The following is a 13,468-nucleotide window of genomic DNA, read 5'->3' as shown; positions in this document are numbered from 1 at the left end:
CCCTTGTAAAATTCAGCCTTTTAGTCATTTTGACCAGAAGCATTCAAATTGCAATGTGAATAGATAGCCCCAGCAGCAACCCGGGAGATCTGCCCCGACATTGGGTTGGCAGCCAGATGAGGAAGCATGGGTGGCCCCAGGAGGTCTCTGCTCAGACAAAAGCAGCTGCATCTGTGTCCTGGAGAACCCTGCTGACACAGTTCCTTCCCTGCCTTCCCCTACCTGCAACCGTGTCTCCCATGGGGATGGAGAAAACCACAGGATCACAGCTGAGTTGAAAGGTTCTGGGAAAGCAGGCAAGTGCCCAGATAAGGCAGGCTGGCACACAGGCTGAGTCTGCACCTGGAGCAGAGCCTTAGCCTCTTGGTTCCCTATGTCTTGTTTATTTTCTCTTCTTCCTTCCAGTGGTCAAGGCTGGAGCATGAACATTGGAACACTCAGGGTGGAATACTTTGGTTCCACCACTTATCCCTTATGAACTATGGGATCTCAAGAAAAATATGTATGCTCCCTGCCTCAATTTTCTCATCTGTAAAATGGGCATGGTTGTAAAAATGTCCCTCTTATTGTGTTGCTTTGAGGATTAAGAAACATTGGGCACAGTGGGGGTGGGGTGGGGGCATGAGCCTGTAATCCCATCAACCCAGGAGGCTGAGGCAGGAAGATCACAAGTTCAAGGCCAGCCTCAGTAATTTAGCAAGGCCTTAAGCAACTTAGTGAAACCCTGTCAAAAAAAAAAAAAAAAAGAAGAAGAAGGAGGAGGAGGAGGAGGAGGAGGAGAAGAAGAAGAAGAAGAAGAAGAAGAAGAAGAAGAAGAAGAAGAAGAAGAAGGAGGGTTGGGGAAGTGGCTCAGAAGTGAAGCACGTCCGGGTTCAACTCCTAGTACCAAAAGAAGAAAAAAGAGAAGAAATGCATGGAAAGTACTTTAACACTTTCAAGTATATAGTAGTCACTCTGCAAATATCCATTACTGTTATATCTGTTATATTCGCCATTATTTTCATTCAATAAAAAAATGTGTTGTTACTAGAGAGAAATAGAGCAAAGATGTAGAAGAGCATTAGGGAACTTGGATGGCCTCTAATATAAGCCAAGGGATTTCTTCCCTTCAAGCTTCGAATCCAGCACAGGTCTAAAGCTCTCCTTAAACCACTTCTTAGCTGCTCCCTCCCCTAATGACTGCATCCTAGCATTTATTCCGAAGCTGCCTGAGTGCCTAGCCCTGTGGGTTCCTCTCTGGGGTTTCAAGACCAGCACATTTTGCCATCCACAAACAGCACAGATCTCAGCTCTTCCAAGTGGACCTGCAGCCGGAGTGTTTCTTACATGCCCACTTGTTCAAACTGCCAAAGCTGTTTTTTTGTTTTGTTTTGTTTTTGTAGGCTTGGGTTACAAACTCGTGGCTTCTTGGGCTGGCTTTGGCTCAGAAGGCTCTACTCTTCTCCCCTGCCTCCTGTGGAAGGTTTGTGGTGGATAGCACTGTGCTCCACATGGAGAAGAAAGGAGGGATTCTATCCAGGGCTTGGCGAGGCTGCAGTCTTTCTGCAGTGTCTGTGGGAGACTCCAGGAAGAGGCAGCGGAGCCCTGGGCTACACGTCACATTTGGGTCCTAAAAACTAGGCCAAGTCATCGGGCCTTGGTCTTACCATCCGTCAAAAGCAGACACTGGTAGAACGACCTCTCCAGAGAGCTATTTGGTGATGAGTTATTTAAGGAAACAGAATGTGCATGCTCCTTTGGCTCAACAATTCCAATGCTGTCTGAGCCTCAGAAAATCTCTCCGCACAGGAACAGAAGAGCAGGGGTGTGTTTATGGTAGCATCCTTTATAACAGGGAGGCCATACCTAGCTTCTCTGAGCCTCGGTTGCTTTATCTGTAAAATGGGAGTGGTCTCAAGAATGTCTCCCTCCTTGTGTTTCGATTGTGAAACTTCAATTGTTGGTTAGGATTAGAAAAATAAAATGATGCCAGGCATAATGGCACATGCTTGTAATCCCAGCTGCTTGGGAGGCTGAGGCAGGAGGATCACAAGTTGGAGTCCAGCTGGAGAACTTGTGTCCAATAAAAATTTCCTGAAAAGGGCTGGGAATGTAACTCAGTGATGAACCCTTTGCCTGGCATGTGCCAGCCCTTGAGTTCAATCCCAGAACTGTAAATAAATAAATAAATAAATAAGGTGTATTATGCAAAGGGGAAAAAAGATGCAGAAATCAAAAGTAATAAGGCAAATTTATAAATATCAATGTGGTCAGGTCATAAAAGCAATATTAAAAATAAGATAAGACAGAAAAAGACAAGTAGTGCATGATCTTACTTATTTGGAATCTAGGAATGTTGACTTCATCGAGGTGGAGAGTGGAGTGGGGTTCCCGGAGGCTGGGAGGGGTGGAAAGGGGACTGGTTAAGGTTGGTCCACGAGTACAAACGTATCTCCAGGAGGAAAGAGCTCCGGGTTGTACTGCATGGCACAATGAGCAGAGTTAGCAATAATGTATTGCATGTTTTAAAATCTCTAGAAGAGAAGACTTTGAACGGCTTCACAAGAAGAGATGGTACATGTTTGAGGTGATGGTCATGGTAATTACCCTGATTGGATACATGTACCCATGTCCAAAACAACCATAAATGTGGACCATTATCGTGTGTCCATTAAAAATAAAATGAAAATAAATCTTGACTGGGGGTGGAGGTGCACATGTCTGTGTCCCAACAACTTGAGAGGTTGAGGCTGGAGGATCACGAATTCAAGGCCAGCCTCAGGAATTTAGTGAGAACCTGTCTGAGAATTAAAAATGAAAAAATAAAATAGGCTGAGGACGTAGCTCAGTGGTAAAATCACATGTGGATTCAATGCCCAGTACAAACAAACAAAAAAACAAAATTTAAAAATATAATATTAAGGGGCAAAGTGAGACATAGACATCTGTCTACCACAGTCCCACCAAAAGCGCACACATGAGTAGGTATTGTTCATGTACACACATAACACAGGAAAAAGCTTTAGAAAGCTGGAAAACGTGCAAATTTCAGAGGGGATCCCTGGAGGAAAAGAATGGAGTGGGGTTTGGGGACAAATTAAGAATTATGCCCAGACTGGCAGAAGTAGCCATGAACTGAGAAAAAAAAAAAAAAAAGCACAGCAACACCAAATCCACTGTACTGTTAGGTGCATCTTAGGTTAAAACAAAAAAACTAAAGGTGATCCCTCGGGATCTTCCAACAATGCCATTCGGTGTTTCCCTGGTACCTGACCAGTATAGCCAGAGCCAGAACCAGCGATAGATTGCAGAAGATCAGGCAGAGTAGTGTAGTCCAAGAGGCAAGCTGTACCTGTGGCTAGATCACAAGTGCCAGAATAGCTCAAGATAGTGGAATCCATGCTGATAAAGCCCCATCTGTTACATAATCTATTTACATAATCTGATTATGATTTCCTGCCCTTGTCTGATACTGTTGCATTAGTAACCAGGCAATCCCTTACACCCATTTATCTGTTTGCTTCTTCTTTAGTGCCTTATCATCCACAACTCTGCTTGATTTTCTGAGTTCTGGAATCCAGGGGATGGGTCTCTGGGGAGGGACCTGGCTGAGGTCAGAGGATCAATATCTGGATATGCTGTTTCTGGGTACTGGATCCTGATGTTTGCAGGAATGCAGATGGGAACAGCCAATAGTTTTAGATTTTATCCAGGTCTAATTTTTATTTGGTCTAAGTGTAACTTGAAAACAATTGGGTTTGCTTGGGGCCAATCTCAGCAATCTTGACACCACACAAGTGCAAAGCACAGATTGAACTGCAAAATCATGGGCCAGGTAAACTTGCTCACATTTCTGTGGGTGGGGAGGAGGGGTCCCACTATCTGTTAGACAATCACCTACTGTTAAGTTTGATGAAGCTCTTTCTCTATTATTTCTAGGAGAATTATTCTTTTCTCTATTATTCTGTCTGTCTCTGTATCCACCCCAACACCCCTTTCCTTGAAAAATCTGTCCCTTAGCCTCTCTCCAAAATCCCATCTAGCAACAAACCCCACTCAGTAAGACAAAAGCAGACTAAACAGCAATAGATCAAACAGAATCCAGACTTGAGCCTCTATTCATCTCAACATCTCAAATCAAAATTGGATGAGGTCCAAGTGGGTACAGTGGCGCATACCTGTAATCCCAGTGACTTGGAAGCCTGAGGCAAGAGGATCAGGAGTTCAAATCCAGCCTCGGCAATTTAGCAGGGCCCTAAGCAACTCAGTGAGGCCCTGTCTCAAAATAAAAAATAAAAAGGGCTGGGGATGTGGCTCAGTGGTTAAGTGTTCCTGGGTTCAATCTGGTACAGAAAAAAAGAAAAAAAAAACCAGGATGAGGTCTAATTCAGGATGTCCCCAAATGTCCTTCTGAAAATGCTGAAGATACATGTGCATGTCTGCGGTCTAGTTTTGCAGCCCACCTGTATCAGTACAGAGCAGGAAATACACTGGAATATAAAAGTAAAGCATTCAGCTTGGTCTCCTGGGTGGGGGTCTGTCTTGGCTGGGGGGGGGGGTTCCCCAACAGGTCATTGGTTGATCTCAAGGGAATTTTCCTGCCTTTGCCGAAAACCACAAATGAGACTCTTGGTAATATGGTGGTGTCTGCCCTGAGGCTGAGGCCATGTTTTTCCTCCTAACTGCAGAGAATGGGCCCTCGAATGGAGGAGGCAGGGTCCTACCCCTTTCCTGTGGGTGAGGCAGAAGTACACACTAGATGTGCCCCAGGTATCAGTAGGAAAAGGAAGAATAAGTGGCCCTGGATCAAAGGGCACATTTCACCCAGGGTCCTGTGCTGCGTAGAATTGGTGGCAGCCCAGGCAAGGAGAGGATGAGAACAAATCAGTTACTCTCAGAGCTATTGTGGAGCATCCAAAGAAGAGCAACTGGGTTAGGAGCTGTTTTTGTGATTGTAGGTAGTCCCCATGGCTGGGGACAATAACCAAGAGATTTTTTTTTTTTTTTTTTTTTTGTATTTGGTTTTATTTTTGTGGTATGGGCACTGGACCCAGGAGGGCTCTACCACTGAGCAACATCCCCAGCCCTTTTTTCCTTTTGAGACTGAGTTGCCTAGGCTGGCCTTAAACTTGTGATCCTCCTGCCTCACACCTCCTGAGTAGCTGGGATTACAGACGTGCACCACCACACCTGGCTAACCAAAGGATTTTAAAATACGTGACCCAGTGAGGAGGGGACCCCAGGCTGGAAGACACCTCAGGAAGTGAAGGAGCTGTCAGTGGTCCAGGTGAGAGATAGGTAGGTGTTAGGGCGAGGGGGCAGGACTAGAGGAGAAAAAGGACAGTGCAAATCTGGATGCGGGAATGAACACAAGCTGGGAGCTTAAGAGAGACTTCAGGAGAAAGGATGCTTGTGTCGGGCCTTAGATCCACTTGTTTCTCCATGTTCATCTCATCCTCTTGGCTTCAGTCCATGGTCCCAGCTTGTCAAGGCCACTGTGAATGGCCATGCATCCGCCAGATGGCTCCCCCTCCAGTCTGCATAAACTGCATCCTTCTTATGCAGCTGCTTCTCTGTGGTGAGCACCTTTGCTGACAGTGTGATGTGGTCCAATTCCCGCCAGAGGCCTCCTTCCACTGGAGTCCATTCAGGAGTGGACAGGGACGTGCGCTTGGGCGGGCCATCATCTTGCCCCTAACTGTTCACAAAGTCACCATCAGAGGGTAGAGCAGCAGCTGTGCCCAAGCACAGGTCCAGCAGGCATGGCAATGCCCAACTCCACCAGTTGCCATAACTGTGTCCAAAAAGGAAATGAACTTGGCCTGGCACTGCTGGCTTTCCACAGGGTCATACTGGCTCCCAGAGACCATCACTAACCTTTCCAAGAGTTTGGACACCATCTGTCCAGGACTGATAAAAAGGCCTGGGTATGTCATGTTGAGTAGTTATCCTGCCACCAGCTCCCACTCCCTTCCTGCCCAGGGCATCCCCCGTCTGTCCACATCTGTGCCTGTGTTCTCCCTGGGAACTGGCAGGATTGCGCCCTGTTTTCCCCAGTTTTTTTTTTTTTTTGGATTTAAGTTTTTCATTGGGCCTAGGAGCCGCAGGCCACTGTGGAGGCAGAAGCAGAAAAAACAGTAGTCCGAGAAAAGGGTCTGGGCACCAGGTCTGTGAGAAAGGATTGGGTCTGAAACCCAGACACAGTCACTCTGGTCACGGAGAGCTGGGAGGCCCAGGAGGCCCTGATTGGCTTCTGCTCTTCCTTCCTCCAGGCAGCTGAGGTCAGTGACTCTAAATTGCTAGTTATTCCTTTCTTCAATTAAGGACGATCCTTGTGACGCAGGAAGTTAACTCCCACCAGTTAATCTAATGGCCTTGAGTCCTGATGTGTTTTGCTCTGTCTAAAGGGAAGGCCGGAACTGCCTTGGCAGCTGGTAACACCCAGTGCGGTCAGGAGCTGCCCTGCGGGCTAGGCCCACACTCCCTGTTGGACTCCACATCACCTCTCAGTGAGGGCTTCACTCAGGGCTGAAACTGCATGGAAGGTTTCAAGGGTCCTGGGGGAGTCTGGGTTCTCATCCCTCCAGTCTGGTCCATTGTCTTCCCCTCTGAGAAATGGGATGGAAACGGTGGACTAAGGAGATGCTTTTTGAAATTCAACTTGGCATCTCCCCTTCAATGCTCCACCTACCCCTTCCCCACTAGTTTAGGGTTTGTGGTGACTAGATTGAGTGTTGGGAGAAGGGGTCTCAGTGTCCACCAATGGAACATTATCTGTAAACAGGTCTGTATGTGTGAAGTGCACTCCTGCAGATGCATGGGTGTGCACACACACACAGGGCTGTGCCAGGAAACTGGGCTGCCAACAGCCTGCAGTCCATATTGGCTGCTGTGAGACAAGGGCTAGGGAGGTGCTCAGGCCCAGATATGTTCCCTCTGTGACTGATTTATTGCTTTTCCTGTGGTCAGTGGTCTACACTGTACCCACTCCTGCACCCACAGAACAGGTGGCCAAGCCTGAACATGAACAGGTTTTCCGGCATCTGAAACTCCCTCTGTGGCGGGGAAGGGTGGGGGAAGGAGAGGTACAGTAGAGAGAACAGGCCTGAAATCTAAGCCTGAACTTTCATAGCCTCTGTTTCCCTCTGTGGAAACTGGGAATAATGCAATGTGTTTCAGAGAGTACTCGAGAGTTAAATAACAGGATATATTCAAAGCCATGAACATACTACCTGTCCAATAAATATTCATTGCTGCTCCCATCCTGACCCTCACCCCAGTGCTGAGGAAGGGCTGCAGGGTCCCAGTCACACTCACTCTGCTGATGATCAATGGCCTGTGCTGGGGAATAGCTCTGGATTTGTGATTTCAGAGCTTATGAAATTCTATACCTACTGGAGTCTGTGTTGTTGCCTGGCTTGGGATCCTGAGTTCTTGGGATGGAAGGGTGACCTGGGAGTCAAGACTTTCAGAGCTAAATTAGGACAATCCTTCTCAAACCAGGATGGTTGGTAATCCTAAGTGAAGCCACATGAGGCACTTTGGACAGAGGACCCTAGAAAGCCTTAGTTCTTAAATATTTTTTTTGTAAGGTGTCAGAAGGCAGAGTTGAACTCATGAGTGGGTCATACAGGATGTAGATTTCAGCTCAAGGGAGGAAGAACATTCTCATGGAAAGCTCTGTCCAAAGATCAAAGAGCTCAGCAAGACTGAGCTCTCAGTCTTTGGATAGATTCAACCAGCAGTTAAAGGATTGCTTTACTGGTATCCTGTAGATGGAGTCAAAGCCACAGAGGGAGTGCTAGACTAAATGTCCATCCAGGCCCCTTGGCGCCCTGTATCCAATTTCCACGGAGGAGCTAAGGGGAATCTGGAATAAGGATCATGGCTAGTCCAGGGGTGGAATTATCTCATGTACCAGGTGGAGTGGGGCAGGGTGGGTGTGATGCCTGGCTGCAGATTATACCCGGGTTTTAGCCCAAATCAATTGCTGGGAAGAAAGCAGGGTTTCTGGTAAGGTTGCTCTGAGGAGCAGCCAGGAATCAGGCAGCTGGTTTGGGGGGATCTTGTGAGCTGCCAAAGGCGGGTCAGATGGGTCTGTGGACCTACAGACCTGGTTCAGTCCTCAGCTAGGGAAAGGCCTGCTCTCCCCTGGGGCATCCCTCCTTTGGGGCCTCCCTTCTCTGGGGCATTACCCAAAATGATTAGCCATCTCCTGGTTCTCTGTTGGGGCTGGACTGTGGATCCCCTGCTGCTGTTAGACGCAACCCATTCTCCCCAGCCCCCAGGAGGCCTGTTTGCTAGAATGCCTGCATCCCAGATGTGGGAAGTGGAAGGGGGTTACAGCTCACTGCCAGGCCCCTAGGGCCCATTAAATCCAGCTCAGCCTGGAATCCCAGGTGGGATATGCATGTGTTTTACATGTTTCCTTAGAGTTAAAGGCACAGAATCTCCTCTCTCTCTCTCTCTAATTTATTCCTTCTCTTGAGGCTAAGCTGAACCCTGAAAAGGACCTAGAATTCCTGGAGTGGGGGAAGGGGCTGATGCAGGGGTCCCTTTCTGACTCTGTCGCCTAGATGAGAGCCACTTGCGTCCCAGTGCTCCTCTCACTCTGTCACTATTTCCTGCTACCAGGCTCCGGGTCTCTAGTCAGCTTTGAATTTTTCTCTTTTTCTCTCCCCCATGGGTATTTCTGACCTAAGAGTGTGCCCCCCTCTCTCTCTCTCTCTCTCTCTCTCTCTCTGGCGCTGGATCTCAGGGTCTTTATGTCCCGGTTCCCCAGTCCGAGTCCCCATCCCCGTCTGGACTGAGGTGTCTCCGGCTCGGAATCCGTTTCTTCTCGGGCGATCTCAGCGCAGGTCCCGGTCGCGGTCGCGGTCGCCCCACGGCTGCCGCCCCCAGCGCGCTGCGGTGGCAGCGCGGGCCGGAGCGGAGCCGGCTGGAGCGCGGCGGCTGCGGCCCGGGGCGGGGGTGCGGGCCCGCGGGGGCGGCGTTGGGCGCCTTCCTCCGTCAGTCCCTCCCCGGCAGCGCGGGGGGGGGGCGGTGCGGCCGCCGCTCGGCGCCTTTAAGGGAGCGGGAGGGAGCGGCGAGGCGGCGGCGGCTGCGGTGGCGGCAGCCGAGGCGAGCGGGGCGGGGGCGCGGGGCGCGGTGCTCAGAGTCCGCTCGGGGCCGGAGGCGCGGCGGCGGCCGGGGCCGGGCCCGGGAGCCGCGAGGAGCGCGGGCAGCGCAGCCGGAGCCCGCCGCCCGGGACATGGCCAAGGCGGGCGGTGCAGGTGAGGGCGGGCGCCAGGAGGGCAGGGCTGGTGGCCCTGGGGGAGGGACCCGCGCGTTTCGAGGAGGGGCCGCCGGCCCAGGTGAGCCCCTCGCGCAGGTGGGCGGAGGTTCTGGGAGGGCTGGAGGGGACAGTGGCGAGGCCGGATCCCCGGAGCGTGGGAAGGGGGCTCCTCGAGCTCCACGTCCTTCCTGCAACCCCTGTCACCTCGTGGGACACTACGTCCCCCTCGCTGTAGCCCCGCTGGAAAGGGATAGGTCTGCAGCACCCCTGTCCAGTCCTGCTGTTGGAAGCTGTCACCACCCTCCCGAGGCCCGGGCAGACCCTTGCACGGGGACCGAAGGGGATGTCCCACGGTTGCAGATCCATCCCACGCCCTGCCACGCAAAGCAGGACGCGCCCCCCTGTCCTGACACTCTTTCTATTCAGCACGCGACAACCCCCGCCCCCAGCTCGGTCCGGAGACCCAGATTTCTTCTCTGGCTGGAAGGGTGTTCCGAGAGGCACTGGAGGTCCCGCCCCCTCCCCCTACCGACCCCCGGAGGCAGAGCCTCAGGTGCGGAGGTCTGAAGATGGGCGCTCTTCTGGGGTCCCATGGGCGCTGCCCTCCTGCAGGCTCAGGCAGTGTTTTGAGGGAGTGGGTGTTAGTCATTCATTCATTCATCCAGCCCGGCGTTCATTCACCAACATCTGCTCTGTGCCAGGCCCCGAGCTGGGTGCTGGGATGAGGAGGGGACCCCACTTAGTCCCGATTTGCACACTCTGGGCCCCGTAGTGCTTTGGGAGGCCGGCTTGAGGAGAGCCTGAGCCCACAGGGCCGGCCATACAGTAGGCGGCAGCAAGCCTGATCGCAGCACTGGCTTGTGAGCCTGGCCTGTGAGAATTTACCATGAACTCACACCCAGCCTGTGACGTTGGCAGGTGCCATGCCTTCCCCCAGGGAATAGGCATCGGCCTGGTGTGAACCCTACTTCTCCGCCCATAAGTGATGACAGTGATGGAATAAGCCTGAATTTACCTGCACACATACACTAGGTGTGAACACCACTGGACTGTATGCAAATCCTCCCCACCCCTGGAATGCTGCCTGGGACTTGGCCAGAAAGGAGCCCCCCTGTGCATGTACTAGGATTTAGGTGCCTGCGAATATCCTCTCCTCCTGTCCCTGAGGAATCCTGTCAGGGTGGGGCTGGTTGTGTGAGACACAGCAAGTACAGAATACATCTAAGCACCCCCCTTGTCACTTCCCTCCCTCTCCCCTACTGAGGGAGGCACAGTGAGAAGACACCAGGGAGACTGGAAAAGGCTCCTTGCCTCCCCTCTACCTCTGCTGTACCTGTGTCCTTCCCTACATTCTCTCCCCACAAAGGACCCACGGCAGGGTGCATGTCCCCATCCACTGCCCCACTCTTTGTGTGTTGCACTGCCTGGACACCAGGAACACAGACCACCTGCCAGCGCCCAGCAGCGAGAGCAATAGCAGTTGGTGATTGCTGTTTGTACTGTGTACTAGGCAATGTGCTAAGCCCTTTACTGCAAAATGAGGTAGGGAAGGTTACTCTCCCCCTATTAAAGCATCCAGAAACTGATACTTGGAGAAATAGCTCCCTCAAGGTGGCTCAGAGGGTCTGGGCAGAGCTCGGACTCAAGGTCAAGTCTGTTGGACTCTTAAGGAATTTTCTCCACCAGTGCCCTGATAGGTCACCCCTGGGAATGGGGGTGCCAGTCTTAGGCCCTCTCCTTTGGCCTGTGGCTGAGTCCATGGGAATTTGTACAGTGGCAGGTGAGAAGACTGCTCTGCTCTGCTGCTCCGGGCTGTTCTAACATTGTGTTTTCCTGCTGCAATTTCACAATTGGCTCTTTCCCCCAGGGCAGCCCGGATTCCCCACCTCTGCCTGTCCCTTTCTCAGCTGCCCCCTACAAGGACTCTTTTGAGACAGATTACTCTTCCCTTTCTCAGTGCTTCTAGGCAACTTTGCATTTTATAAACGTCTCTTCTCTTTAGGCTTCTAAACCTCGTAGAACACTAGTATGTGTGTGGAAATCCCTTGTTTCCCACTGACCATGTCAGTGTAGAATAGGTGGATGTGCTTTAAAACAGGCCGTCTGGAGATCAGGAGCCCAAGTCTTTCTCTTTACAGCTGGGGAAACTGAGGCCCAAGGAGGGACGTTCTACAGAGACAGGTGGCTATTCAGTACCATCTATCTCTATGAGTAGACTAATGGGTGGAATCACCAGGCCATCTCTCTGAGGGGGTAGTTTAAACTAAAAGAAGGCTGAAGGCTGGGAGTGGAGGCTGTAGGAACCTGGCCTCCGAGTGAGGGGTCTTCTTCCTGACCTGTGGTGTGAGAGGTTTCCTCTAAAAACTGGCCAGTGGACACCGAGTGAGGGAAGAGATGGGATGTGGGTGTGAAGGCTACCATGGTAACAGACTCCAGATCATCACAGTGTTCAGTGAATGGAGTTGTGCGGTATACAGCCTGAGTATCCAGCTATGGATATACCAGCTCTGTTAGTAGTACCTATTGGGAAGTAGTTCAAGGACATTCTCATGGCTGGGAGTATCCAGATTCAAGAGAAAAATCTAATCAAGTTCCAGAAAAGTTGGGATCTAAATGAGTTCTCAGTTTCCAATCTCTGGATAGATTTTAGCCACACAGCCAGGAATCATTATAATGCCCCCAACCCCGTCAAGTCTTGAGGGGAAGGAAGGAGAGCCCTGGATTTTGCCCTGTGGATAAAGGGGGAGGGAGACCTACCTTGGGGATGAAAGCTGGCGGTGGGGGCCAGGGATAGGAAGGAGTTGGGACTCAATTTATAAAGGAAACGATAATGTATAGTATAGGGCTGCCCGTGGGGCAGAGAAGCCCAGCAGGCATGTTGGAGCAGTGAAAGCCAGGTAGGTTCCTCTAGGTGTCTTAAAGGCTCTCAGAATTTGGGTAGAAAGGCAGCCAGGGCCAGGCTTCCAGGTTGGGAGTAAAGGTTTGAGCAAAGCCCGGGAGTTTGGAAGGGGCGGAGCGTCTGAGAATGTGTGGTCAAGCTGCTATGGGGCAGGCAAGAAGTACCCAAGAGGGAAGAATTCTGTCTGGCTTGGTGGCCGTTAGTTCCTAGAGTGCACAGGGCTAAAAGGAGCTCCAAAGAGCATTGAGGAGGGGAGTGGCATGGTGAGATTTGGGTGCTTTGTCAGGTCCCTCTGGTTACCATGTGAAGGCTCCTGGAAGGCTGGAGAGAGGCCAGCCTGGTGGAGCCGCCTTTGTTGGGAAGGGTTTGTTCTGGTTTCTGCCAGGCACCCTGCCCCTCCCTTCCTCTGTGCCTCCCCAAGGCCCTCCCTCTGTACCCCAGCGACCCACCGACAGCAGGTATCTGTTACCCTGGGTCAGAGCAAATGAGAGGCCCCAGGTCTCTGGACTGGGTAGAAACAGAGCAAGCAGCCAGGGGGGGGTCTAGGAAGCTTTTAGGTTGGGGCAGGAATGTTTGGAGAGACTGAGCAGAGACCACAGGGCTGGGCCTCTGGCTGGAGGAACCAGTTTATGCTATTCCCAGGTGTGGCCTCCGCTTCTAGGGGAGGAGCTGGCAGCCTGAGAGCATTGAACCTAGTAATTTGAGTCAGTAAAATACTGATCCTACAGTGTCAGAGTGGGAGGGATGCTTCCAGATATTCCTGTTCAAAACCCTCTTTAACAAGGGGGCACTGAGGCCTGAGGAAGGCTAAGTACTGGCCCAAAATCACAGAAAAAAAGTCACGGCAGGACTGAGCCGGAACCTGGGTTTCCAGCATCGTGGTCTGGACCGTGCTCTGCTGTCAGTCTCCTTTTGGGGTCCTCTGGAGGTGGACATGTATCGGCACAGCATCCCCAAGACAGACTTTCTCCTGAGCTGCTTGCTCTGTGGCTCCCAGGGGCAGGGACCAGAGGCCAGATCTCCCAAAGGAGGACACATTTGGAAGCTTGGGAAAGGGACCAGACTGGGATTGTCTGGACTCAAAGAAGGTGCCAGGGGAGTTGAGGCACGACTCTGAGAAACTGCCACACCTAGGGTACCTGGCAAGCTTTCCTGGGGTACCTGGCTAGCTTTCCTATCCGTCTTGAGAAGGGCATCGTCTGCAAGAAGCTGCAGACTCACCTTTTTGGGTGTCCAGCCAGGAAGCCCTGCATCCAGATACCAGGCCTTCCTAAAAGTCTGGCTCCAGAAAGCCTTCCAGGACTTCCCTTGTAGTT

The 13,468-nt window shown here is 51.5% G+C and overlaps 1 protein-coding gene across 2 annotated transcripts in view; it reads left to right on the top strand.

Annotated features, from left to right (window-relative positions):
- The first annotated feature begins 9,085 nt into the window (after window positions 1–9,085).
- PITPNM3 (PITPNM family member 3) overlaps window positions 9,086–13,468 on the top strand; it is a 95,402-nt gene continuing 91,019 nt past the window's right edge. For both annotated transcript variants that reach the window (XM_081271078.1, XM_081271079.1), the window contains exon 1: window positions 9,086–9,251. In XM_081271078.1, coding sequence (XP_081127204.1) covers window positions 9,230–9,251 — 22 coding nt within the window. In that variant the 5' untranslated portion in view covers window positions 9,086–9,229. The remainder of the gene's footprint in view (window positions 9,252–13,468) is intronic.

Source organism: Spermophilus citellus, assembly GCF_964194105.1.
Source record: "Spermophilus citellus genome assembly, chromosome: 17".
NCBI classification, from domain to species: Eukaryota; Metazoa; Chordata; class Mammalia; order Rodentia; family Sciuridae; genus Spermophilus; species Spermophilus citellus.
The sequence above is the reverse complement of the archived record's forward strand: the minus strand, read 5'-3'. Positions and strand labels throughout refer to the sequence as shown.